Source organism: Ranitomeya imitator, chromosome 5, assembly GCF_032444005.1.
Source record: "Ranitomeya imitator isolate aRanImi1 chromosome 5, aRanImi1.pri, whole genome shotgun sequence".
NCBI lineage: Eukaryota > Metazoa > Chordata > Amphibia > Anura > Dendrobatidae > Ranitomeya > Ranitomeya imitator.
Window position 1 is genome coordinate 134,469,699 of NC_091286.1, and position 27,911 is coordinate 134,497,609.

The following is a 27,911-nucleotide window of genomic DNA, read 5'->3' on the forward strand; positions in this document are numbered from 1 at the left end:
TATGAAGTCGAGCCTGGGAGCTTTCTAGGAAAATTCCCACGATCTAGGAACAACCAGCAGAGGGCGCCTCACCGCAAATGAAGGTAAATATAGGTCATTGACCTACTTTACCTTCATTCCCCGGGGTTTTGCAGCCACGAACAACGTTGCATTAGCAAAGCTCGTGGCTGCAAAATATTTTAACCCCTTCAGATGGATTTACATCGTTGGACTTTACAGATCTTCGGAAGGTATGGATATTGTTGGTTTATTATGTTTTTTTTGTTACAGAACGAGGGTCTTCAGTGATTGGATTGGGCATTGAATAAAATATTAAAGCAACCTTTGTTTTTATTTCATTAAAATAATTTTTAATAATGTGTTTTTTTGTATTTTTTTAACCCTTTACTAGTATTGGATTAATAATGGATCGGTGTCATAATTGACGCCTCTCCAATATTAATTTGGCTTAATGTCACTTTACAACAGCAAGGTGACATTAACCCTTCATTACCCCATATCCCACCGCTTCACGGGAATGGGAAGAGAGTGGCCAAGTGCCAGAATAGGCGCATCTTCCAGATGTGCCTTTTCTGGGGTGGCTGGGGGCAGATGTTTTTAGCCAGGGGGGAGGCCAATAACCATGGACCCTCTCCAGGCTATTAATATCTGCCCTCAGTCACTGGCTTTACTACTCTGGCGGAGAAAATTGCGCGGGAGCCCACGCCAATTTTTTCCGCCATTTAACCCTTTAATTTAGTAGATAGAGAGGCCAAATTTTGCATATACACACTACTAACATTAGTAGTGTGGAATATGCAAAAAAAGGGGGATATGAGATGGTTTACTGTATGTAAACCAGGTCTCAAATCATGTCGGGTTTAGGAAGGAGATAGCAAAAGCCGGCAATTGAATTACCAGCTTTAAAGCTATCTCGCGCTGGAAGAAATATTAATATATACATATATGTGTTTCACTGACATATATATATATATACCTATTCTATGTGTACACATTTATTCTACCTATTCTTCTGTAAGCTGTCAGTGTGATTTTACTGTACACCGCACTGAATTGCCGGCTTTTCTCTCTAACACCGTTGCGTATTTCTCGCAAGTCACACTGCTGGTCCGTGTGTGATCCATATTTTTCAGGCTTCCATAGACTTTCATTGGCGTATTTCTTGCGCAGTACGGTGACAAACGCAGCATGCTGCGATTTTCTACGGCCGTAGAAAGCCGTATAATACTGATCAGTAAAATACGGCAGATAGGAGCAGGGGCATAGGGAATAATTGTGCCGTTTGTTTTGCGAGTTTTATGGACGTATTTTCTGCACTCATACGTCCGTAAAACTCGCAAGTGTGACGGCGGCCTAAGAGTTATTATAATAAAACAAAATCTGAGATGCGCTCACCACATTTATCAGAGAATGTTCAACGATATAGGAAAGGATAGCCTGAGTGGCTTCCATACCTGTTTGCATTATGCTGCGGTGATGATCCATCCTAGATGTTGTTATGTCCAATTAGCTGCTGAGTATCCCGCTGCAACTTTGATGGCGATAAGTTCTCCTGATTGTGAGAACTCACGCTGGGTTTGTGGAAAGGTTCCAAGTGCCTTGAATGATGTTGGCAATAATGCACTGTGCTGGTATAGTGCCGAACGGTCACTGTTCTACCAGCACATGTTCAAACAAACTGCCGACTTAGGCTACTTTCACACTAGCGTCGTACTCGGCCCATCGCAGTGCGTCGGGCTGACGTACCGACGCATACTGTGGAAGTGCCGCACAATGGGGGCAGCGGATGCATTTTTCCAGCGCATCCGCTGCCCCATTGTGAGTTGCGGGGAGGTGGGGGCGGAGTTCCGACCGCGCATGTGCGGTCAGAAATGGCGGACACGACGCTCAAAAAAAATTGCAAGCAAAGTTTTTTTGTTCGGACGGTCCGCCACAACACGATGCAACCGTCGCACGACGGTTGCGACGTGTGGCAATGCGCCGCAATGCGTCGCTAATGTTAGTCTATGGGGAAAAAACGCATCCTGCAGACAACTTTGCAGGATGCGTTTTTTTGCCAAAACGACGCATTGCGACGTATCCCAAACGACGCTAGTGTAAAAGTAGCCTTACAGGCGCATGACGTCACTGTGCAGTACGGACTCTTTTTGGGAAGCAGAATGTTCGTTCATCCAACGGGTTTCTGCGGTTGTGACCGCCTTCATCAGGGTAACACCTGCACCATGGTAGTGCTTATATAGGTGAGGGCCTCATCTCTGAAATCAATCTTACAAATTTGTTTTTTATCTTTATCAAAAAGTGAACAGTTCTATCTCACTGTTAAGACCCGTTACTCACTGTTAGGAGGGATGATTACCACAGCATAACGCAAACAGGTAAGGAAACCACTCAGACTATCCTTTCCTATATTGTTGAACATTCTCTGATAATTCTGGTGAGTACATCTCAGATTTAGTTTTATTTTAATTTTTTCATTGGACATTGTCCCTTGTTCTCCAGGATAAAATGTGTTTCTGAGTATGCAGCTATAAAAGAAGCTGGTATACCGTATATTAGCGCTATTGCTCATCTTTTCCTTTTTTATGATATAAAGATATTATAAAGTTGTGTCTATTGGAGACTGTAGAATTTGCACTGATTGAAAGTTTTATTGAATACTTTCAGCAACTTATTTTCAATTTTTTTTCAGCTGCTTGATATTTGGTCTAAGCTTTCCTCCAAGGATTTGTGTCTGCAAGAGCTAAAAGCTGAAGTGGAAAGCTACCGAGAAAACAATGCACGACAGTCCTCTCTTATCACCTCTCTAAGGGCAAGGCTACAGGAGACAGAGGAAGATTCGGGTATATTGGCAAATTCAAAAACTAGAGCAGAATTGACCTTAAAGGGAATCATTCAGGAAAACCGAGGACTGAAAGAAAGACTACAAGAAATGGAGTCTAAGTTAAAGTAAGCTATCACTACTATTAAAGGGAATCTGCCAGTAGATCAACTTTCTTAAGCCATCTAAATGGGCATGTAGGTCATAGAAAGGTAAATAAAATGATGCCTTGATAACTGTGTTCATGACTTGTTCCAGTGAAATCTACATTTTTCTTAATATGTAGATGAGCTGTTAAGATCAGCTGAACCCTGATTTGCATGACTATCTGCCTATAGAGATTATTTTAAATGAAAGGGGGCATTACCAGTGTGAACCAAATAATGACTACCAATTTGCTCTCAAAATCACACACAGTAAAGTGCAGTAAAACTAGAACTAACACAGTACAGAAGTGAATTTTATCCCATTACCAAAACATTTGCAGCTGCAGTTCTCTCACTGTCCATCAGCGTCCATTTCACAGCAACTAGTGTGGGGGAAGGGCAGTATAGCAGAGCCAGCAACTCTGCGAGAAGATAACTGCAAATGTTCTTGATGTGTTTGTAAGAAAACAAGGTTCAACTCTTCTGTACTATGTTAGTTATAGTCAGGCACCGCTTTGCAGCAGAGCAGACAGCACTATGAGAGGGCAAAGGCTGCTGCAAATATTTGTAATGAGACGAAGTTCACATCTGCTGTCCTGTGTTAGTTCTGATCTCACTGCAGAGCTGTGTATGATTATGAGAGCAAAGTGTCATGTAGATCAGTGTCCGGTCCATAGATCTTAACAGCTAATTTGCATATAAGAAAAATATAGATTTCTCTGGAAAAAGACATTGGATTGCAGATATCAAGGTATCATTATATTGAACTTTCTAAGACTTGCATGCCCATATAGATGGCTTTCAAGGGTTAATCCTACTGATAGATTCCATTTAACTACAGCTATATGAGGATAATCTACTATATAATTGTCTAAGGGTCACTTCCGTCTGTCTTTCTATCTGTCTGTCACGGATATTCATTGGTCGCGGCCTCTGTCTGTCATGGAAATCCAAGTCGCTGATTAGTCGTGACAAAACAGCCACGACCAATCAGCGACGGGCACAGTCCGGCAGCAAAATGGCCGCTCCTTCCTCCCCACAGTCAGTGCCTGCTCCATAATCCCCTCCAGTCAGTGCTCACACAGGGTTAATGGCAGCGTTGACTGCGGTGTAACGCACTCGGTTAACGCTGCTATTAACCCTGTGTGACCAACTTTTTACTATTGATGCTGCCTATGCAGCATCAATAGTAAAAAGATCTAATGTTAAAAATCATAAAAAAATAAAAAATAGTTATATACTCACCGCCGTCGGCCCCCCGGATCAGGAACAGGCCTTTCCCGCTCCTCGTGACGCCCCGGTGACCGCTCCATGCATTGCGGTCTCACGAGATGTTGACGTAGAGGTCTCGCGAGACCGCTACATAATAATAATAATCTTTATTTTTATATAGCGCTAACATATTCCGCAGCGCTTTACAGTTTTGCACACATTATCATCGCTGTCCCCGATGGGGCTCACAATCTAGAATCCCTATCAGTATGTCTTCGGAATGTGGGAGGAAACCGGAGTGCCCGGAGGAAACCCACGCAAACACGGAGAGAACATACAAACTCTTTGCAGATGTTGTCCTGGGTGGGATTAGAACCCAGGACCCCAGCGCTGCAAGGCTGCAGTGCTAACCACTGCGCCACCGTGCTGCCCATACATCATCATCTTGCGAGACCACTGCTACATCATCATCTTGCGAGACCACTGCTACATCATCATCTTGCGAGACCACAATGCACTCTTGAGACCGGAGCACGCGAGGAGCATCGGAAAACGCTTTGCTTGGATCCGGGGGCCAACGGAGAGTGAGTATATCACTATTTTTTATTTTAATTCTTTTTTTTAACAGGGATATGGTGCCCACATTGCTATATACTGCGTGGGCTGTGCAATATATTACGTGGGCTGTGTTATATACTACGTGGGCTGGGCAATATACTACGTGGGCTGAACAATATACTGCGTGGGCTGTGCAATATACAACGTGGGCTGTGCAATATACTACGTGGGCTGTGCAATGTACTGCGCAGGCTGTGCAATGTACTGCGCGGGCTGTGCAATGTACTGCACGGGCTGTGCAATGTACTGCGCTGGCTGTGCAATATACTACGCGGGCTGTGCAGTATAGTACGCGGGATGTGCAATATAGTACGTGGGCTGTGCAATGTACTACGCGGGCTGTGCAATATACTGCGTGGGCTGTGCTATACACTACGTGGCCTGTGCTATACACTATGTGGCCTGTGTTATACACTACGTGGCCTGTGCTATACACTACGTGGCCTGTATTATATACTGCGTGCATGGTACTGCGCGGGCTGTGCAATATACTACGCGGGCTGTGCAATATACTACGCGGGCTGTGCAATATACTACGTGGGCTGTGCAATATACTACGTGAGCTGTGCAATATTCTATGTGGGCTGTACAATATACTCTGTTGGCTGTGCAATATACTCCATGGGCTGTGCTATATACTCTGTGGGCTGTGCTATATACTATGTGGCTGTGCTATATACTACGTGGCTGTGCAATATACTACGAGGCTGTGCTATTTACTACGTGAGCTGTTATATACTACGTGACTGTGCTATATACTACGTTCCCGGCCACGAACAATCAGCAACAGGCGCAGTCCGACCGCGAATTGGCGCGGGATTTGAACCACGCTACACTAAGTGGTCACGGCCGGCCAAATCCTGTGTATTCAATGTATTATTCTAAAATCTTCATAAATAAACTACATACATATTCTAGAATACCCAATGTGTTAGGATCAGGCTACCATCTAGTAGTTAATAGAATTCCTAAGTATAAAACATGTAATATGATTATAATATATTCAGTAGCCTGCTAGAGATATTCATGCAATAGATTTCTAAAACACGAGCCACTGTTAATGGGTTATACATGGTCATTATAACCCTTTGCCTATTGAATACCAATGAATTAAACATGTCATGGAGTTACCGCGACAGAGCAGTGCAAGAAGACCCCAGCGTCTGATGGCTCCTGCTTCGCCGCTGAGAAGAAGCACTTCTCCGGTGTATTAAATGTGTTTGTTTTCTTTCAGCAGGACAGGGGTTAATCGGCCATGTGGAAATCCCTGTATTCAGCTTTACTCGGTTAGCCACTACTCTCTCCTATAAAAGCTAGGCCTTCTGGCCAGGTCCTTGTTTGAGTTAGCACTTGCTACATAGATCTGAAGAGGGAGAAACTGGTGTTTGGAGAGTTGGGGGAGTTTATTGTGCGACTGTTGCTTGGTTTGTATGCTTGGAAATTTCTCATGCTTACCTGCCTTATTTTCTTCCCCCGTCCTTCACACCTTGATGAATACCTCTGTTATTTGTGAGAGTATAATTTGTGTGAGTGGAATTTTCTTTCTTTTACCCTTGTCTTTGTTCCGGTCTGTCGGGCTGGTGTACTGTGTTATGCTGTTACGCCGAAGGCAACGGGTACAAGGAGTGGACACACTGGACCATGGAACCGAACGTCCCCCGAGCGAGCACTCCAGAGTAGAACCAACCCCTATACAGGGACTGTTAGGAGGCAAGCACAGGGACCTCAAGAACCACGGAGGCCAGGACCAGGGATCGGCTCAAAGAAAAGGTAAAAGGGAGAACCGAGGAACAGTACAAAGAGGAAAGGAATGGAGGGAAAACCTGGGTGAGAAGAAATGGGAGCTGAGGACTAGGAGAGCCAGAAACCTGAGGGAAGACCCAGAAGAAGAGATGAGAACCGGACTGAGGAAAGGAGGACACTGGAACGGTGGAACACGGGTGCAGGAACTGAAATGGAGAAAAGAAGAACAAGGAGTTAAACAGCAACTGTCTGGCGAAGTACAGGGAAACTATGCGACCTAACTATGGCAAGAAAACACGATAATCAGGTGCCTCCACTAAGGAAGGAGGACCTGAAATACCTGACCCCAGACACCGATAGGCCAGGAAGTACTGCCGAGTCAGGTCATGCAGGAAGAGGAGAGAGAGAGAGGGAGCACGTGCGGTCAGATCCTACTGCGCCTGCGCAACCCACAGGAGTGCGCAACTGAGTGAAGAGAGGACGCGCGCCGGGATGTCAGCACCGAGCCCCAGAGTGAAGAGGATGCAGCGGGGAGAGCAAGAGACCCGGACCCGGTGGCAGCAGGCAGAGCGTCAGGAGCTGATGTAACATATTGCAGTACAAGGTAGCGCCTCTCTTCCCCGGGGAATGGGACAGACACAGGGCTGCAGCTAGGAGACAGGGCAAGGGCAGAGGCCCCGGCATCCTTGCCATCTGAGGTATCCCGGGGAACAGGACATGCTAGGGTTCCCCCTATTGCTAAGGACAGGAAAGGTGCCCCTGGTCCCAGTCCTATCGTGACATTAACTCAGACCGAAAGCCTATTTTTCTGATCCATCACGGATCCTATCGCAGCGCTGACAGGGCAGTTGCAGCAACTCAGTTTGGAGGTGGCGGATTTACGCACGGTGGTTTCACATTACCCTGTTATATGTGGTAGGGATCTCGCTATCCAGGCAAACTATTGTGGAACCCATGGTCACGCTGCCAGAAAGGTTCTCTGGTGGGCGGCACAAGTTTGTTGTCTTCCGTCAGGCCTGTAAACTATATTTCTGGCTGCGTCCAGTATCCTCTGGTACAGAGGAGCAACGGGTGGGGATTGTTATCTCATTTTTGCAGGAGGACCCACAAGCATGGGCATTTTCTCTGCCATCTGACTCACAGTCACTCCAAACCGTAGTGAGCTTTTTTCAGACTCTGGGCTTGGTGTATGATGACCCTGATCACATCTCCTTGGCTGAATCTTCTCTGCACCAACTTCAACGAGGAGACCGTCTGGCGGGGGGATACTGCTCCGAGTTCCGGCGGTGGCCCACCAACACTAGGTGGAATGACCGGGCCCTCCTTAGTTAGTTCAGTGAGGGTCTCTCTGTGAGAGTAAGGAATGCGTTAGCTCTCTATGATACTCCTGACTCCCATGAGGTGGCCATGTCTCTGGCAATCCGGGTTAATTGCCGTCTTCGCCAGAGACATAGGGAGTCACCTCTGGGGGTGGGAGGTCCAAGTTTGAGCATGGACAGTAGTGATTCTACTGTGGAATCCATGTAGGTGGGTGCGACGTTCCAACCTAGCAAACTTGCATTAATCCGGCGTAAGGGGGAGTGTATTTCTGTTGTGGCAAGAAGGGTCATTTTGTGAGCACATGTCCTACCCGTCACTTGTTTAATCAACCGCCGGAAAACTAGAGGGCCTGGGTTGCAGGAAGGTTGGCAACTCCGGTGTACTCATAACCTTGGTGGGAAAGACTCATTTTTTCCTTCCAGCTATTTTATACGTGGGTGAAAATAAGGTGGACGTTTCCTCCTTTTTGGACAGAGGGTTTGGGTTTCATTTGGTCAATGCTAGGTTCATCCGGGACTGAGGCCTTGTCTCACTTACCTTGTCCAGACCGATAGCCATTATAGCTATCGATTCCGGCCCTCTAAAATGGGGCACTTCACACAGGTGGTCCATGACTTGTGGCTACAGATGGGGGCCATACACTCTGAGGTGCCCTCACCTGTGGTACTGGGACTTCCTTGGCTGTTGTGAATTCTGTGGCAGAGCTCCCTCCTGTGGTCACAAGTGGTACTTCGGCTGATTCTCTCTATGAGCTTCCGTTGGTGGAGGAGAGTGGTACTGCGGCTTCTGAGTTTCCTTCCTCAGGTGATGTGGGGAAGTCGTTAGGTGCTGCTCTATTTAACTCCACCTAGTGCTTTGATCCTGGACTCCAGTCAATGTTCTAGTATAGGACTTGCTTCCTCCTGGATCGTTCCTGTGGCCTGCTGCTCTGCATAGCTAAGTTCCGCTTTTGTTATTTTGTTTGCTGTTTTTTTCTGTCCAGCTTGCTTATTTGGTTTTTCTTGCTTGCTGGAAGCTCTGGGACGCAGAGGGTGTACCTCCGTGCCGTTAGTCGGTACGGAGGGTCTTTTTGCCCCCTTTGCGTGGTTGTTTGTAGGGTTTTGTGTTGTGATAGGCAATTCAGTATCACAATGGACATAGCGGTCAGAGCACATACAATGATCTGACAATAACCCAAAATAATAGAACGAGCTCTGAGACGTGGGAACTCTGCAGACCGCAATCCCTAATCCTCTCCAAACAACACTAGAGGCAGCCGTGGATTGCGCCTAACTCTGCCTATGCAACTCGGCACAGCCTGAGAAACTAACTAGCCTGAAGATAGAAAATAAGCCTACCTTGCCTCAGAGAAATACCCCAAAGGAAAAGGCAGCCCCCCACATATAATGACTGTGAGTTAAGATGAAAAGACAAACGTAGGGATGAAATAGATTCAGCAAAGTGAGGCCCGACTTTCTTAACAGAGCGAGGATAGGAAAGATAACTTTGCGGTCTACACAAAACCCTAAAGAAAACCACGCAAAGGGGGCAAAAAGACCCTCCGTACCGAACTAACGGCACGGAGGTACACCCTTTGCGTCCCAGAGCTTCCAGCAAAACAATTAGACAAGCTGGACAGAAAAAATAGCAAACAAATAGCAAAGAAGAACTTAGCTATGCAGAGCAGCAGGCCACAGGAATGATCCAGGGAAAAACAAGTCCAACACTGGAACATTGACAGGAAGCATGGATCAAAGCATTAGGTGGAGTTAAGTAGAGAAGCACCTAACGACCTCACCAGATCACCTGAGGGAGGAAACTCAGAAGCAGCAGTACCACTTTCCTCCACAAACGGAAGCTCCCAGAGAGAATCAGCCGAAGTACCACTTGTGACCACAGGACGGAGCTCTGCCACAGAATTCACAACAGTACCCCCCCCCTTGAGGAGGGGTCACCGAACCCTCACCAGAGCCCCCAGGCCGACCAGGATGAGCCACATGAAAGGTACGAACAAGATCGGGAGCATGGACATCAGAGGCAAAAACCCAGGAATTATCTTCCTGAGCATAACCCTTCCATTTAACCAGATATTGGAGTTTCCGTCTTGAAACACGAGAATCCAAAATCTTCTCCACAATATACTCCAATTCCCCCTCCACCAAAACCGGGGCAGGAGGGTCAACAGATGGAACCATAGGTGCCACGTATCTCCGCAACAATGACCTATGGAATACGTTATGTATGGAAAAAGAATCTGGGAGGGTCAGACGAAAAGACACAGGATTAAGAACCTCAGAAATCCTATACGGACCAATGAAACGAGGTTTAAACTTAGGAGAGGAAACCTTCATAGGAATATGACGAGAAGATAACCAAACCAGATCCCCAACACGAAGTCGGGGACCCACACGGCGTCTGCGATTAGCGAAACGTTGAGCCTTCTCCTGGGACAAGGTCAAATTGTCCACTACATGAGTCCAAATCTGCTGCAACCTGTCCACCACAGTATCCACACCAGGACAGTCCGAAGACTCAACCTGTCCTGAAGAGAAACGAGGATGGAACCCAGAATTGCAGAAAAATGGCAAAACCAAGGTAGCCGAGCTGGCCCGATTATTAAGGGCGAACTCAGCCAAAGGCAAAAAGGACACCCAGTCATCCTGATCGGCAGAAACAAAGCATCTCAGATAGGTTTCCAAGGTCTGATTGGTTCGTTCGGTCTGGCCATTAGTCTGAGGATGGAAAGCTGAGGAAAAAGACAAGTCAATGCCCATCCTACCAAAAAAGGCTCGCCAAAACCTCGAAACAAACTGGGAACCTCTGTCAGAAACGATATTCTCTGGAATGCCATGCAAACGAACCACATGCTGGAAGAACAATGGCACCAAATCAGAGGAGGAAGGCAATTTAGACAAGGGTACCAGATGGACCATCTTAGAAAAGCGATCACAGACCACCCAAATGACTGACATCTTTTGAGAAACGGGAAGATCTGAAATAAAATCCATAGAGATATGTGTCCAAGGCCTCTTCGGGATCGGCAAGGGCAAAAGCAACCCACTGGCACGAGAACAGCAGGGCTTAGCCCGAGCACAAATCCCACAGGACTGCACAAAAGTACGCACATCCCGCGACAGAGATGGCCACCAAAAGGATCTAGCCACTAACTCTCTGGTACCAAAGATTCCAGGATGACCAGCCAACACCGAACAATGAACCTCAGAGATAACTTTATTCGTCCACCTATCAGGTACAAACAGTTTCTTCGCTGGACAACGATCAGGTTTATTAGCCTGAAATTTTTGCAGCACCCGCCGCAAATCAGGGGAGATGGCAGACACAATTACTCCTTCCTTGAGGATACCCGCCGGCTCAGATAAACCCGGAGAGTCGGGCACAAAACTCCTAGACAGAGCATCCGCCTTCACATTTTTAGAGCCCGGAAGGTACGAAATCACAAAGTCAAAACGGGCAAAAAACAGCGACCAACGAGCCTGTTTAGGATTCAAACGCTTAGCAGACTCGAGATAAGTCAAGTTCTTATGATCAGTCAACACCACCACACGATGCTTAGCTCCTTCAAGCCAATGACGCCACTCCTCGAATGCCCACTTCATGGCCAGCAACTCTCGGTTGCCCACATCATAATTTCGCTCAGCAGGCGAAAACTTCCTGGAAAAAAAAGCGCATGGTTTCATCACTGAGCAATCAGAACCTCTCTGCGATAAAACAGCCCCTGCACCAATCTCAGAAGCATCAACCTCGACCTGGAACGGAAGAGAAACATCTGGTTGACACAACACAGGGGCAGAAGAAAAACGACGCTTCAACTCTTGAAAAGCTTCCACAGCAGCAGAAGACCAATTGACCAAATCAGCACCCTTCTTGGTCAAATCGGTCAATGGTTTGGCAATACTAGAAAAATTGCAGATGAAGCGACGATAAAAATTAGCAAAGCCCAGGAACTTTTGCAGACTATTCAGAGATGTCGGCTGAGTCCAATCATGGATGGCTTGGACCTTAACAGGATCCATCTCGATAGTAGAAGGGGAAAAGATGAACCCCAAAAATGAAACCTTCTGCACACCAAAGAGACACTTTGATCCCTTCACAAACAAAGAATTAGCACGCAGGACCTGAAAAACCGTTCTGACCTGCTTCACATGAGACTCCCAATCATCCGAGAAGATCAAAATGTCATCCAAGTACACAATCAGGAATTTATCCAGGTATTCTCGGAAGATGTCATGCATAAAGGACTGAAACACTGATGGAGCATTGGCAAGTCCGAATGGCATCACTAGATACTCAAAATGACCCTCGGGCGTATTAAATGCAGTTTTCCAATCATCACCTCGCCTGATTCGCACCAGATTATACGCACCACGAAGATCTATCTTGGTGAACCAACTAGCCCCCTTAATCCGAGCAAACAAATCAGATAACAATGGCAAGGGGTACTGAAATTTAACAGTGATCTTATTAAGAAGGCGGTAATCTATACAAGGTCTCAGCGAACCATCCTTCTTGGCTACAAAAAAGAACCCTGCACCTAATGGCGACGATGACGGGCGAATATGCCCCTTCTCCAGGGATTCCTTCACATAACTGCGCATAGCGGTGTGCTCAGGCACGGATAAATTAAACAGTCGACCTTTTGGGAATTTACTACCAGGAATCAAATTGATAGCACAATCACAATCCCTATGCGGAGGTAGGGCATCGGACTTGGGCTCATCAAATACATCCCGGTAATCAGACAAGAACTCTGGAACCTCAGAAGGGGTGGATGACGAAATTGACAGAAATGGAACATCACCATGTACCCCCTGACAACCCCAGCTGGACACCGACATGGATTTCCAATCCAATACTGGATTATGGGCTTGTAGCCATGGCAACCCCAACACGACCACATCATGCAGATTATGCAACACCAGAAAGCGAATAACCTCCTGATGTGCAGGAGCCATGCACATGGTCAGCTGGGTCCAATATTGAGGCCAAAGGCGTAGCATCAATTCCTCTCAATGGAATAGGACACTGCAAGGGCTCCAAGAAAAACCCACAACGCTTAGCATATTCCAAGTCCATCAAATTCAGGGCAGCGCCTGAATCCACAAACGCCATGACAGAATACGATGACAAAGAGCAGATCAAGGTGACGGACAGAAGAAATTTTGACTGTACAGTACCAATGGTGGCAGACCTAGCGAACCGCTTAGTGCGCTTAGGACAATCAGAGATAGCATGAATGGATTCACCACAGTAGAAACACAGCCCATTCAGACGTCTGTGTTCTTGCCGTTCAACTCTGGTCATAGTCCTATCGCACTGCATAGACTTAGGTTTAATCTCAGGTAATACCGCCAAATGGTGCACAGATTTACGCTCACGCAAGCGTCAACCGATCTGAATGGCCAAAGACATAGACTCATTCAAACCAGCAGGCATAGGAAATCCCACCATGACATCCTTAAGGGCTTCAGAGAGACCCTTTCTGAATATAGCTGCCAGCGCAGATTCATTCCATTGAGTGAGAACGGACCACTTTCTAAATTTCTGACAATATACGTCTATCTCATCCTGAGCCTGACAAAGAGCAAGCAAATTTTTTTCTGCCTGATCCACTGAATTAGGCTCATCGTACAGCAATCCAAGCGCCAGGAAAAACGCATCGATATTACTTAATGCAGGATCTCCTGACGCAAGAGAAAATGCCCAGTCCTGAGGGTCGCCACGCAAAAAAGAAATGACGATCCTAACCTGTTGAACTGGGTCACCAGAGGAGCGAGGTTTCAAAGCCAGAAATAGTTTACAATTATTTTTGAAACTCAGAAATTTAATTCTATCTCCAAAAAACAAATCTGGAATAGGAATTCTCGGTTCTAACAAAGAATTCTGAACCACAAAATCTTGAATATTTTGAACTCTTGCCGTGAGCTGATCCACACATGAAGACAGACCTTTAATGTCCATTGCTACACCTGTGTCCTGAACCACCCAAATGTCTAGGGGAAAAAAAAGGCAAAACACAGTGCAAAGAGAAAAAAAAATGGTCTCAGAACTTCTTTTTTCCCTCTATTGAGAATCATTTGCACTTTGGGCTTCCTGTACTGTTGTGATAGGCAATTCAGTATCACAATGGAGATAGCGGTCAGAGCACATACAGTGATCTGACAATAACCCAAAATAATAGAACGAGCTCTGAGACGTGGGAACTCTGCAGACCGCAATCCCTAATCTTCTCCAAACAACACTAGAGGCAGCCGTGGATTGCGCCTAACTCTGCCTATGCAACTCGGCACAGCCTGAGAAACTAACTAGCCTGAAGATAGAAAATAAGCCTACCTTGCCTCAGAGAAATACCCCAAAGGAAAAGGCAGCCCCCCACATATAATGACTGTGAGTTAAGATGAAAAGACAAACGTAGGGACGAAATAGATTCAGCAAAGTGAGGCCCGACTTTCTTAACAGAGCGAGGATAGGAAAGATAACTTTGCGGTCTACACAAAACCCTAAAGAAAACCACGCAAAGGGGGCAAAAAGACCCTCCGTACCGAACTAACGGCACGGAGGTACACCCTTTGCGTCCCAGAGCTTCCAGCAAAACAATTAGACAAGCTGGACAGAAAAAATAGCAAACAAATAGCAAAGAAGAACTTAGCTATGCAGAGCAGCAGGCCACAGGAATGATCCAGGGAAAAACAAGTCCAACACTGGAACATTGACAGGAAGCATGGATCAAAGCATTAGGTGGAGTTAAGTAGAGAAGCACCTAACGACCTCACCAGATCACCTGAGGGAGGAAACTCAGAAGCAGCAGTACCACTTTCCTCCACAATGGAAGCTCCCAGAGAGAATCAGCCGAAGTACCACTTGTGACCACAGGAGGGAGCTCTGCCACAGAATTCACAACAGTTTTGTGTTGACCGCAAAGTTACCTTTCCTATCCTCACAATGTTCAGAAAGTCGGGCCTCACTTTGCTAAATCTATTTCATCTCTATGTTTGTCTTTTCATCTTAACTCACAGTCATTATATGTGGGGGGCTGCCTTTTCCTTTGGGGTATTTCTCTGAGGCAAGGTAGGCTTATTTTCTATCTTCAGGCTAGCTAGTTTCTCAGGCTGTGCCGAGTTGCATAGGGAGCGTTAGGCGCAATCCACGGCTGCCTCTAGTGTGGTTGGAGAGGATTAGGGATTGCGGTCAGCAGAGTTCCCACGTCTCAGAGCTCGTTCTATGTTTTTGGGTTATTGTCAGGTCACTGTGTGTTGTCTGACTTCTATGTCCATTGTGGTACTGAATTACCTTATCATAACAGTACTGGAGGCCCAAAGTACTAATGATTCTCAATAGAGGGAAAAAAGAAGTTCTGAGACCATTTTTTTTTCTCTGCACTGTGTTTTGCCTTTTTTTTCCCCTAGACATTTGGGTGGTTCAGGACACAGGTGTAGCGATGGACATTAAAGGTCTGTCTTCATGTGTGGATCAGCTCACGGCAAGAGTTCAAAATATTCAAGACTTTGTGGTTCAGAATTCTATGTTAGAACCAAGAATTCCTATTCCTGATTTGTTTTTTGGAGATAGAACTAAATTTCTGAGTTTCAAAAATAATTGTAAACTATTTCTGGCTTTGAAACCTCGCTCCTCTGGTGATCCAGTTCAACAAGTTAGGATCATTATTTCTTTTTTACGTGGCGACCCTCAGGACTGGGCATTTTCTCTTGCGCCAGGAGATCCTGCATTAAGTAATTGTGATGTGTTTTTCCTGGCGCTCGGATTGCTGTACGATGAACCTAATTCAGTGGATCAGGCAGAGAAAAATTTGCTGGCTCTGTGTCGGGGTCAGGATGAGATAGAGGTATATTGTCAGAAATTTAGAAAGTGGTCCGTACTCACTCAATGGAATGAAGGTGCGCTCGCAGCTATTTTCAGAAAGGGTATCTCTGAAGCCCTTAAGGATGTCATGGTGGGATTTCCTATGCCTGCTGGTTTGAATGAGTCTATGTCTTTGGCCATTCAGATCGGTCGACGCTTGCGTGAGCGTAAATCTGTGCACCATTTGGCGGTATTATCTGAGCATAAACCTGAGCCTATGCAGTGCGATAGGACTTTGACCAGAGTTGAACGGCAAGAACACAGACGTCAGAATGGGCTGTGTTTCTACTGTGGTGATTCCGCTCATGCTATCTCTGATTGTCCTAAGCGCACTAAGCGGTTCGCTAGGTCTTCCACCATTGGTACGGTACAGTCAAAATTTCTTTTGTCCGTTACTTTGATCTGCTCTTTGTCATCTTATTCTGTCATGGCATTTGTGGATTCAGGCGCTGCCCTGAATTTGATGGACTTGGAGTATGCTAGGCGTTGTGGGTTTTTCTTGGAGCCCTTGCAGTGTCCTATTCCATTGAGAGGAATTGATGCTACGCCTTTGGCCAAGAATAAGCCTCAGTACTGGACCCAGCTGACCATGTGCATGGCTCCTGCACATCAGGAGGTTATTCGCTTTCTGGTGTTGCATAATCTGCATGATGTGGTCGTGTTGGGGTTGCCATGGCTACAAGTCCATAATCCAGTCTTAGATTGGAAATCCATGTCTGTGTCCAGCTGGGGTTGTCAGGGGGTACATGGTGATGTCCCATTTCTGTCTATTTCATCATCCACCCCTTCTGAGGTTCCAGAGTTCTTGTCTGATTACCGGGATGTATTTGATGAGCCCAAGTCCGATACCCTACCTCCGCATAGGGATTGTGATTGTGCTATCGATTTGATTCCTGGTAGTAAATTCCCAAAAGGTCGACTGTTTAATTTATCTGTACCTGAGCACGCCGCTATGTGGAGTTACGTGAAGGAGTCCTTGGAGAAGGGGCATATTCGCCCGTCATCGTCGCCATTAGGAGCGGGGTTCTTTTTTGTGGCCAAGAAGGATGGTTCGCTGAGACCTTGTATAGATTACCGCCTTCTAAATAAGATCACGGTTAAATTTCAGTACCCCTTGCCGCTGTTATCTGATTTGTTTGCTCGGATTAAGGGGGCTAGTTGGTTCACCAAGATAGATCTTCGTGGTGCGTATAATCTTGTGCGTATTAAGCGAGGCGATGAATGGAAAACTGCATTTAATACGCCCGAGGGCCATTTTGAGTACCTAGTGATGCCATTCGGACTTGCCAATGCTCCATCAGTGTTTCAGTCCTTTATGCATGACATCTTCCGAGAGTACCTGGATAAATTCCTTATTGTATACTTGGATGATATTTTGATCTTCTCGGATAATTGGGAGTCACATGTGAAGCAGGTCAGAACGGTGTTTCAGGTCCTGCGTGCTAATTCTTTGTTTGTGAAGGGATCAAAGTGTCTCTTTGGTGTGCAGAAGGTTTCATTTTTGGGGTTCATTTTTTCCCCTTCTACTATCGAGATGGACCCTGTTAAGGTCCAAGCCATCCATGATTGGACTCAACTGACATCTCTGAAAAGTCTGCAAAAGTTCCTGGGCTTTGCTAATTTTTATCGTCGCTTCATCTGCAATTTTTCTAGTATTGCTAAACCATTGACCGATTTGACCAAGAAGGGTGCTGATGTGGTCAATTGGTCTTCTGCTGCTGTGGAAGCTTTTCAAGAGTTGAAGCGTCGTTTTTCTTCTGCCCCTGTGTTGTGTCAACCAGATGTTTCGCTTCCATTCCAGGTCGAGGTTGATGCTTCTGAGATTGGAGCAGGGGCTGTTTTGTCGCAGAGAAGTTCTGATTGCTCGGTGATGAAACCATGCGCCTTCTTTTCCAGGAAGTTTTCGCCTGCTGAGCGAAATTATGATGTTGGCAATCGAGAGTTGCTGGCCATGAAGTGGGCATTCGAGGAGTGGCATCATTGGCTTGAAGGAGCTAAGCATCGCGTGGTGGTCTTGACTGATCATAAGAACTTGACTTATCTCGAGTCTGCCAAGCGGTTGAATCCTAGACAGGCTCGTTGGTCGCTGTTTTTTGCCCGTTTTGACTTTGTGGTTTCGTACCTTCCGGGCTCTAAAAATGTGAAGGCGGATGCTCTGTCTAGGAGTTTTGTGCCCGACTCTCCGCGTTTATCTGAGCCGGCGGGTATCCTCAAGGAAGGAGTAATTGTGTCTGCCATCTCCCCTGATTTGCGGCGGGTGCTGCAAAAATTTCAGGCTAATAAACCTGATCGTTGTCCAGCGAAGAAACTGTTTGTACCTGATAGGTGGACGAATAAAGTTATCTCTGAGGTTCATTGTTCGGTGTTGGCTGGTCATCCTGGAATCTTTGGTACCAGAGAGTTAGTGGCTAGATCCTTTTGGTGGCCATCTCTGTCGCGGGATGTGCGTTCTTTTGTGTAGTCCTGTGGGATTTGTGCTCGGGCTAAGCCCTGCTGTTCTCGTGCCAGTGGGTTGCTTTTGCCCTTGCCGGTCCCGAAGAGGCCTTGGACACATATCTCTATGGATTTTATTTCAGATCTTCCCGTCTCTCAAAAAATGTCAGTCATTTGGGTGGTTTGTGATCGCTTCTCTAAGATGGTCCATTTGGTGCCCTTGTCTAAATTACCTTCCTCCTCTGATTTGGTGCCATTGTTCTTCCAGCATGTGGTTCGTTTACATGGCATTCCAGAGAATATCGTTTCTGACAGAGGTTCCCAGTTTGTTTCGAGGTTTTGGCGAGCCTTTTGTGCTAGGATGGGCATTGCCTTGTCTTTTTCCTCGGCTTTCCATCCTCAGACTAATGGCCAGACCGAACGAACCAATCAGACCTTGGAAACATATCTGAGATGCTTTGTTTCTGCTGATCAGGATGACTGGGTGTCTTTTTTGCCTTTGGCTAAGTTCGCCCTTAATAATCGGGCCAGCTTGGCTACCTTGGTTTCGCCGTTTTTCTGCAACTCTGGGTTCCATCCTCGTTTCTCTTCAGGGCAGGTTGAGTCTTCGGACTGTCCTGGTGTGGATACTGTGGTGGACAGGTTGCAGCAGATTTGGACTCATGTGGTGGACAATTTGACCTTGTCCCAGGAGAAGGCTCAACGTTTCGCTAATCGCAGACGCTGTGTGGGTCCCCGACTTCGTGTTGGGGATTTGGTTTGGTTGTCTTCTCGTCATATTCCTATGAAGGTTTCCTCTCCTAAGTTTAAACCTCGTTTCATTGGTCCGTATAGGATTTCTGAGGTTCTTAATCCTGTGTCTTTTCGTTTGACCCTTCCAGATTCTTTTTCCATCCATAACGTATTCCATAGGTCATTGTTGTGGAGATACGTGGCACCTATGGTTCCATCTGTTGATCCTCCTGCCCCGGTTTTGGTGGAGGGGGAGTTGGAGTATATTGTGGAGAAGATTTTGGATTCTCGTGTTTCAAGACGGAAACTCCAGTATCTGGTTAAGTGGAAGGGTTATGCTCAGGAAGATAATTCCTGGGTCTTTGCCTCTGATGTCCAGGCTCCCGATCTTGTTCGTGCCTTTCATATGGCTCATCCTGGTCGTCCTGGAGGCTCTGGTGAGGGTTCGGTGACCCCTCCTCAAGGGGGGGGGTACTGTTGTGAATTCTGTGGCAGAGCTCCCTCCTGTGGTCACAAGTGGTACTTCGGCTGATTCTCTCTATGAGCTTCCGTTGGTGGAGGAGAGTGGTACTGCGGCTTCTGAGTTTCCTTCCTCAGGTGATGTGGGGAAGTCGTTAGGTGCTGCTCTATTTAACTCCACCTAGTGCTTTGATCCTGGCCTCCAGTCAATGTTCTAGTATAGGACTTGCTTCCTCCTGGATCGTTCCTGTGGCCTGCTGCTCTGCATAGCTAAGTTCCGCTTTTGTTATTTTGTTTGCTGTTTTTTTCTGTCCAGCTTGCTTATTTGGTTTTTCTTGCTTGCTGGAAGCTCTGGGATGCAGAGGGTGTACCTCCGTGCCGTTAGACGGTACGGAGGGTCTTTTTGCCCCCTTTGCGTGGTTGTTTGTAGGGTTTTGTGTTGACCGCAAAGTTACCTTTCCTATCCTCGCTCTGTTCAGAAAGTCGGGCCTCACTTTGCTAAATCTATTTCATCTCTACGTTTGTCTTTTCATCTTAACTCACAGTCATTATATGTGGGGGCTGCCTTTTCCTTTGGGGTATTTCTCTGAGGCAAGGTAGGCTTATTTTCTATCTTCAGGCTAGCTAGTTTCTCAGGCTGTGCCGAGTTGCATAGGGAGCGTTAGGCGCAATCCACGGATGCCTCTAGTGTGATTGGAAAGGATTAGGGATTGCGGTCAGCAGAGTTCCCACGTCTCAGAGCTCGTTCTATGTTTTGGGTTATTGTCAGGTCACTGTATGTGCTCTGACTTCTATGTCCATTGTGGTACTGAATTACCTTATCATAACACTTGGCTCGCTCTGCACAATCTGGTAATTGATTGGCAGACACAGGAAGTGGTAAAGTGGAGTACATACTGTTAAGGACACTGTTTGGGTATCCAGTTGGCAAGGGTGGATTCCCAGTCCGTGCCCCATTACCTGTCAGACTTTGAGGATGTGTTTTCTGAGCAGGGGAGCCAAGAGCTTCTACCTCATCATCCTTATGATTGTGCCATTAATCTGGTTCCTGGTGCCAAGCTGCCCAAGAGCAGACTCTAACATCTCAGGTCCAGAAAGGCAGTCCATGAAGGACTATATTGCGGAAAATCTGGCTAAGGGTCATATCCGACCATCCTCGTCTTCTCCCCTTGCTGCGGGGTTCTTTTTTGTCAAGAAGAAGGATGGGGGATTACGTCTTTGCCTGGATTTCCGTGAATTTAATGCGATCACTGTACCTGATCTGTATCCGCTACCTCTGATCCCTGACCTCTTTAATCAAATTGTTGGGGAAAAATGGTTCTCTAAGATGTACCTCAGGGGGCGTACAACTTCATTCGCATTAAGGAGGGGGATGAGTGGAAGACTGCGTTCAATATGCAGAGAATCTGGTGATTCACCTGACCTTGAGTCACACCAGCGACATGTCAGACAAGTCCTACACATACTACGTGACAATAAATTGTATGTCAAACCCGAGAAGTGTATATTCTCGGTTGAGGAGATCCCTTTCCTTGGATATGTATTATCTGACACCAGTTTTTGCATGGATCCGGCGATAGTCCGGGCGGTATTGGATTGGGAACGTCCCGAGGATTTGAAGGCCTTACAAAGGTTTTTGAGTTTCGCCAATTACAACCGTAAATTCATAGAAAACTTTTTGGTAGTATCCAAACCTCTCACTGATATGGCTAAGAAGGGGACGGACTCCTCTAGTTGGTCCAGTCCTGCCAAGGAGGTATTTGACACATTGAAAAGGTGTTTTGCTTCTGCGCCGATTCTTATTCAGCCTGATGTCACTCTGCCTTTCATTGTGGAGGTGGATGCATCCCAAGTGGGAGTGGGGGCTGTATTGTCGCAGGTTGCATCTCCTGGTAAATGGCAACTTTGCGCATACTTTTCTAAAAAACTTTTGCCAGCTGAGAGAAATTATGATATTGGTAATTGGGATCTCTTAGCTATCAAATGGACATTTGAGGAGTGGCGTCATTTTTTAGAAGTCGAGCAGTTCACCCAGTGATGGTGATCACTGATCATAAGAATCTGGTTTACTTGGAGTCGGCAAAATGTTGATGTTGGTGTACTGTGGGACATGGTAGCCCCTCTCTTCCCCGGGTGGGGGAGGGGGACAGACGCAGGGCTGCAGCTAGGAGACAGGGCAAGGGCGGAGGCCTCAGCATCATCACCATCTGAGGTATCCTGGGGAACAAGGCGAGTTAGGGTGCCCCCTAGTGCTAGGGCCAGGAAAGGTGCCCCTGGTTCCAGTTTACTCGCCAGTCCTATCATGACAAAACATTTGTTCTTGTTTCTTTAATTGATGAAGGCAAGTCAGTCAAATGAAGGAAACAAGATTTGTGCAGTTAAAATTGTAATAACTTACTTAAAGGGAATTTGTCATCAGGTATTTGCAACTTCATCTGAGAGCTGCATGATGTAGGCAAAGAGACTCTGAATCCAGTGATGTATCACTTTGTTTACTGAGTGTGGCCGTTCTGAAACAATCAGAGCTTTTAGATGTAGGATGCAGCAGAGCTGAGAAATCTAACTTCTCAAACACCAGGTTCCCCATGTAATTGACAGTGAGCTGCCTTCCCATTAAAGAAGTTCTCAAACCCTCAAAGCTTGTACAAATAGAAAAAGGAGGAAAAGGGACAGAACATCAGAAGTGGAATAAAAACTCTTCAAGTTTTATTAAATGTCCATCTCATCAAAACCATATACAGGTAATGGCATGGTCACCCTGACCATGTGCCAGAAACTCATCAGAGTGACCATGCCTTTACCTGTATATGGTTTTTATGAGATGGATGTTTAATAAAGATTGAAGAGGTTTTTTATTCTACTTTGGATGCGCTGTCCTTTTTCCACTTTTTCTACGTGAAGTAATTCTGTCAGCAAATGGGCTGGCACCCAATTCAATAACATAGTAACAAGCTGTAGTTATTAAGGTTGAAGGAAGACTTTAAGTCCATCTTGTTCAACCCATAGCCTAACCTAACATGCCCTAACATGTTGATCCAGAGGAAGGCAAAAAAATCCATGTGGCAAAGAGTAAGCTCCACTTTGGGGAAAAAAATTCCATCCCGACTCCACATATGGCAATCAGACTAGTTCCCTGGATCAAAGCCTTATCAAGGAAACTAGTGTATATAACCTGTAACATTGTGCTTTTCAAGAAAGGCATCCAGTCCCCTCTTAAATTTTAGTAATGAATCACTCATTACAACATCATACGGCAGAGAGTTCCATAGTCTCACTGCTCTTACATTAAAGAATTCACGTCTGTTATTATGATTAAACCTTCTTTCCTCCAGATGTAGAGGATGAACCCTTGTCCCGTCTCAGGTCTATGGGTAAGAAGGTCATTATAGAAAGGTCTCTGTACTCTCCCCTCATATCTTTGTACATTAAAATAAGATCACCCCTTAGCCTTCATTTTTCCAAACTAAATAACCCCAAGTGTAATAACCTATCTTGGTATTTCAGACTGCCCAGTCCTCTAATAACCTTGGTCGCTCTTCTCTGCACCCGCTCTAGTTCAGCTATGTCTTGTACACCGGACACGAGAACTGTACACAGTATTCTAAGTGTGGTCGCACTAGTGACTTGTATAGAGGTAAAATTATGTTCTCCTCTTGAGCATCTAAGCCTCTTTTAATGCATCCCATTATTTTATTTGCCTTTGCAGCAGCTGCCTGACACTGGCCACTGAATGTGAGTTTGTCATCCACCCATACTCCCAGGTCTTTTTCATTGTCGGTTTTACCCAGTGTTTTACAATCTATATATATAATTGTCTAAGGGGTACTTCCGTCTGTTTGTCTGTAACTAACTTCCGTAATGGAAATCCCATGTCGATGATTGGTCGTAGCCGGCCGGGCGCGACCAATCAGCGACAGGCTTAGTCCGGCCACGAATTGGCCCCTCCCTACTCTCCTCAAGTCAGTGCCCCCTCCCTACTCCCCTCCAGTCAGTGCCAGTGCCATTGACGGTTTTGCCCAGTGTTTTACAATCTATATATATAATTGTCTAAGGGGTACTTCCATCTGTTTGTCTGTAACTAACTTCCGTTATGGAAATCCCGCATCGCTGATTGGTCGCGGCCGGATGCAACCAATCAGCGGCCAATCAGTGACAGGCCACGAATTGGTCCCTCCCTACTCTCCTCAAGTCAGTGTCCCCTCCCTACTCCCCTCCATTCAGTGCCAGTGTGTCGCCCCTTCCCGGACCAACTTTTTACTATTGATGCTGCCTATGCAGCAGCAATAGTAAAAAGAAATAATGTTAAAAATAATTTAAAAAATTGTGCTATTCTCACCTTCCGACATCCACCGATGCGCGCGATGCTGCCACCAGCTTCCGTTCCCAGTGATGCATTGCGAAATTACCCAGATGACTTAGCGGTCTTGCGAGACCGCTAAGTCATCTGGTTAATTTTGCAATGCATCACTGGGAACAGACGCTGGTGGCAGTATCGCGCGCATCGGGACAGCTTTGGTGGATGCCGGAGGGTGAGTATATAACTATTTTTTATTTTAATTTTTTGTTAACAGCGATGTGGTGCCCACATTGCTAGGTACTACGTGGGCTTTTTTATATACTGCGTGGGTTGTGTTATATACTGCGTGGCCTGTGTTATATACTACGTGGGCTTTGTATATACTACGTGGCCTGTGCTTTATATTACGTGGGCTGTGTTATATACTGCCTGGCTGCTATATACTATGTGGGCTGTGTTATATACTACGTGGGCAGTGTTTTATACTGCGTTGGCTGTGTTATATACTACGTGGCCTGTGTTATATACTGCATGGGCTGTGCTATATATTACGTGGGCTGTGCTATATATTACGTGGCTGTGTTATATACTACGTGGCTGTCCTATATACTACGTGGCTGTCCTATATACTACGTGGCTGTGCTATATACTACATGGCTGACTGTGTTATATACTACGTGGCTGTGTTAAATACTACGTGGCTGTGCTAAGCGCCACGTACATACATACATGTTGTGAATTCTGCTTTTGGGCTCCCTCCGGTGGTTGTAGGTGGTAATGCAGTTGTCCCTGTGCTGCAGTCCTGGACAGGTGTATCTGCTGATTGCAATTCTGACTGGGGTATTTAGGTTTGCAGGACTCATTAGTCCTTGCCAGTTGTCAATGTTTCTTGGGAAGTGTTGGACCTCTGTCTGGCTTCTCCTGCTTAGCTGCTAATTCAGCAAAGATAAGTGTCTGTTACTTTTTCTATGGCACACAAGCTGTGTGCTTGTTTTTTGATTGTATTCCTGCTCTGAGTGTAGGAGTCTCTGGAGTTGCAGATATATGTTCCACGTCTTTAGTTAGATGGAGGAATTTTTTGTATATTCTGCTGTGGATATTTTTTGAAGGGTTTTAATACTGACCGCATGGTACTCTGTCCTATCCTTTCCTATTTTAGCTAGAGTGGCCTCTTGTGCTAAATCCTGTTTTCTGCCTGTGTATGTCTTTCCTCTCCTACTCACAGCCAATATTTGTGGGGGGCTGCCTATCCTTTGGGGTTCTGCTCTGAGGCAAGGTAGAATTCCTATTTCCATCTATAGGGGTATTTAGTCCTACGGCTGTGACGAGGTGTCTAGGGTTTGTTAGGTACACCCCACGGCTACTTCTAGTTGCGGTGTTAAGATCAGGATTTGCGGTCAGTATAGTTACCACCTACTCCAGTGAAAGTTTTCATGCTGCTCCAAGGTCACCGGATTATAACAGTACAACTGGCCCATAATGAGTTAAATGCATCTCAGAAGAAGGGTAAGAAAGGTGTTGAGCCATTTTTTTTTCTTCAGTTTGCTTTATCTTCTCTTCCCTCTTTATCTCTGGGTGGCTGAGGAGCCTTGTGCTAGCATGAATGTTCAGGAATTAGCTTCTCGTGTAGACCAGCTTGCTGCTAGGGTACAGGGTATTTCTGATTATATTGTTCAGACTCCTGTTTTAGAACCGAAGATTCCTACTCCTGATTTGTTTTTTGGTGACAGGTCCAAACTGTTTTTTGCTTTGAGACCTCGATCCTCCGGTGATTCCATTCAGCAGGTTAAAATCGTGTTCTCCCTGCTGCGTGGCGACCCGCAGGATTGGGCGTTTTCCCTGGAATCTGGGAATCCGGCTTTGCTTAATGTAGACTCCTTTTTTCAGGCTTTAGGATTATTATATGATGAACCTAATTCTGTGGATCAAGCTGAGAAGACGTTGTTGGCCCTGTCTCAGGGTCAAGAGGCGGCAGAATTGTATTGTCAGAAATTCAGAAAATGGTCTGTGTTGACTAAATGGAATAATGATGCTCTGGTGGCAATTTTCAGAAAGGGTCTTTCTGAATCCGTTAAAGATGTTATGGTGGGGTTTCCCACGCCTTGCGGTCTGAGTGATTCTATGTCTCTGGCCATTCAGATTGACCGGCGCTTGCGGGAGCGCAGAACTGTGCGCGCTGTGGCGTTGTCCTCAGAGCAGATTCCTGAGCCAATGCAGTGGAATAAGATTCTGTCTAGAACGGAACGACAAGGATTCAGACGTCAGAATAGGTTGTGTTATTATTGTGGCGACGCTTCTCATGTCATTTCAGTCTGCCCTAAGCGAACAAAGAGGATCGCTAGTTCATTTACCATCAGCACTGTACAACCTAAATTTCTGTTATCTGTGTCCTTGATCTGCTCATTGTCATCATTTTCTGTCATGGCGTTTGTGGATTCAGGCGCCGCCTTGAACTTAATGGACTTTGAGTTTGCCAGGCGTTGTGGTTTTCCCTTGCAGCCTTTGCAGAACCCTATTCCTTTAAGGGGCATTGATGCTACACCCTTGGCTAAAAATAAGCCCCAGTTTTGGACACAGGTGACCATGCGCATGGCGCCAGCCCATCAGGAAGATTGTCGATTTCTGGTGTTGCATAATTTGCATGATGCTATCGTGCTGGGTTTTCCGTGGTTGCAGGTACATAATCCTGTGTTGGATTGGAAGTCCATGTCTGTGACTAGTTGGGGTTGTCAGGGGGTTCATAATGATGTTCCTTTGATGTCAATCTCCTCTTCTTCCTGTTCTGAAATTCCAGAGTTTTTGTCTGATTTTCAGGATGTATTCGATGAGCCCAAGTCCAGTTTCCTTCCACCGCACAGGGACTGCGATTGTGCTATTGACTTGATTCCAGGCTGTAAGTTTCCTAAGGGTCGACTTTTCAACCTGTCTGTGCCTGAACATACAGCCATGTGGAGCTATATTAAGGAGTCTTTGGAGAAAGGGCATATTCGGCCATCTTCTTCACCGTTGGGAGCGGGGTTCTTTTTTGTTGCTAAAAAAGATGGTTCCTTGAGACCCTGTATTGATTATCGCCTCTTGAATAAAATCACGGTCAAGTTTCAATACCCTTTACCTTTGCTTACCGATTTGTTTGCTAGGATTAAGGGAGCTAGTTGGTTTACGAAGATTGACCTTCGGGGGGCATATAATCTTGTTCGTATTAAGCAGGGTGATGAATGGAAAACTGCGTTTAACACGCCCGAAGGCCATTTTGAATACCTTGTGATGCCATTCGGGCTCACTAATGCTCCATCTGTTTTTCAGTCCTTCATGCATGATATTTTCCGGACTTATATTGATAAGTTCTTGATTGTATATTTGGACGATATTTTGATTTTTTCCGATGATTGGGAGTCTCATGTGGAACAGGTCATGATGGTATTTCAGATCCTTCGTGACAATGCCCTGTTTGTGAAAGGGTCTAAGTGTCTCTTTGGGGTGCAGAAGGTTTCTTTTTGGGGCTTTATTTTTTCTCCCTTGTCTATAGAGATGGATCCGGTTAAGGTTCAGGCCATTCATGATTGGATTCAGCCCACATCCGTGAAGAGCCTTCCGAAATTTTTCGGTTTTGCAAATTTTTATCGCCGTTTCATTGCTAATTTTTCCAGCGTGGTTAAACCCTTGACCGATTTGACGAAGAAAGGCGCTGATGTGGCGAATTGGTCCTCTGCGGCTGTCTCTGCCTTTCAGGAGCTTAAACGTCGATTTACTTCTGCTCCGGTGTTGCGCCAACCGGATGTTTCTCTTCCATTTCAGGTTGAGGTTGACGCTTCTGAGATTGGGGCAGGGGCCGTTTTGTCTCAGAGGGATCCTGTTGGTTCCTTAAGGAAACCATGTGCCTTCTTTTCCCGTAAGTTTTCGCCTGCTGAACGCAATTATGATGTCTGCAATCAGGAGTTGTTGGCTATGAAGTGGGCGTTTGAGGAGTGGCGACATTGGCTTGAGGGAGCTAAGCACCGTATTGTGGTCTTGACCGATCATAAGAATTTGATTTACCTCGAGTCTGCCAAACGGCTGAATCCTAGACAGGCTCGATGGTCCTTGTTTTTTTCCCGTTTTGATTTCGTGGTCTCGTACCTTCCGGGTTCTAAGAACATTAAGGCTGATGCCCTCTCTAGGAGTTTTTTGCCTGATTCTCCTGAGGTCTTAGAACTGGTCGGTATTCTGAAAGAAGGGGTGGTCCTTTCTGCCATTTCCCCTGATTTACGACGGGTTCTTCAGGAATTTCAGGCTGACA

At 46.0% G+C, this 27,911-nt stretch overlaps 1 protein-coding gene across 2 annotated transcripts in view; it reads left to right on the plus strand.

The window, feature by feature from the left end:
• CCDC170 (coiled-coil domain containing 170) overlaps positions 1-27,911 on the plus strand; it is a 253,403-nt gene that overhangs the window by 61,078 nt on the left and 164,414 nt on the right. For both annotated transcript variants that reach the window (XM_069769173.1, XM_069769172.1), the window contains one exon: positions 2,690-2,946. In XM_069769173.1, coding sequence (XP_069625274.1) covers positions 2,690-2,946 — 257 coding nt within the window. The remainder of the gene's footprint in view (positions 1-2,689; positions 2,947-27,911) is intronic.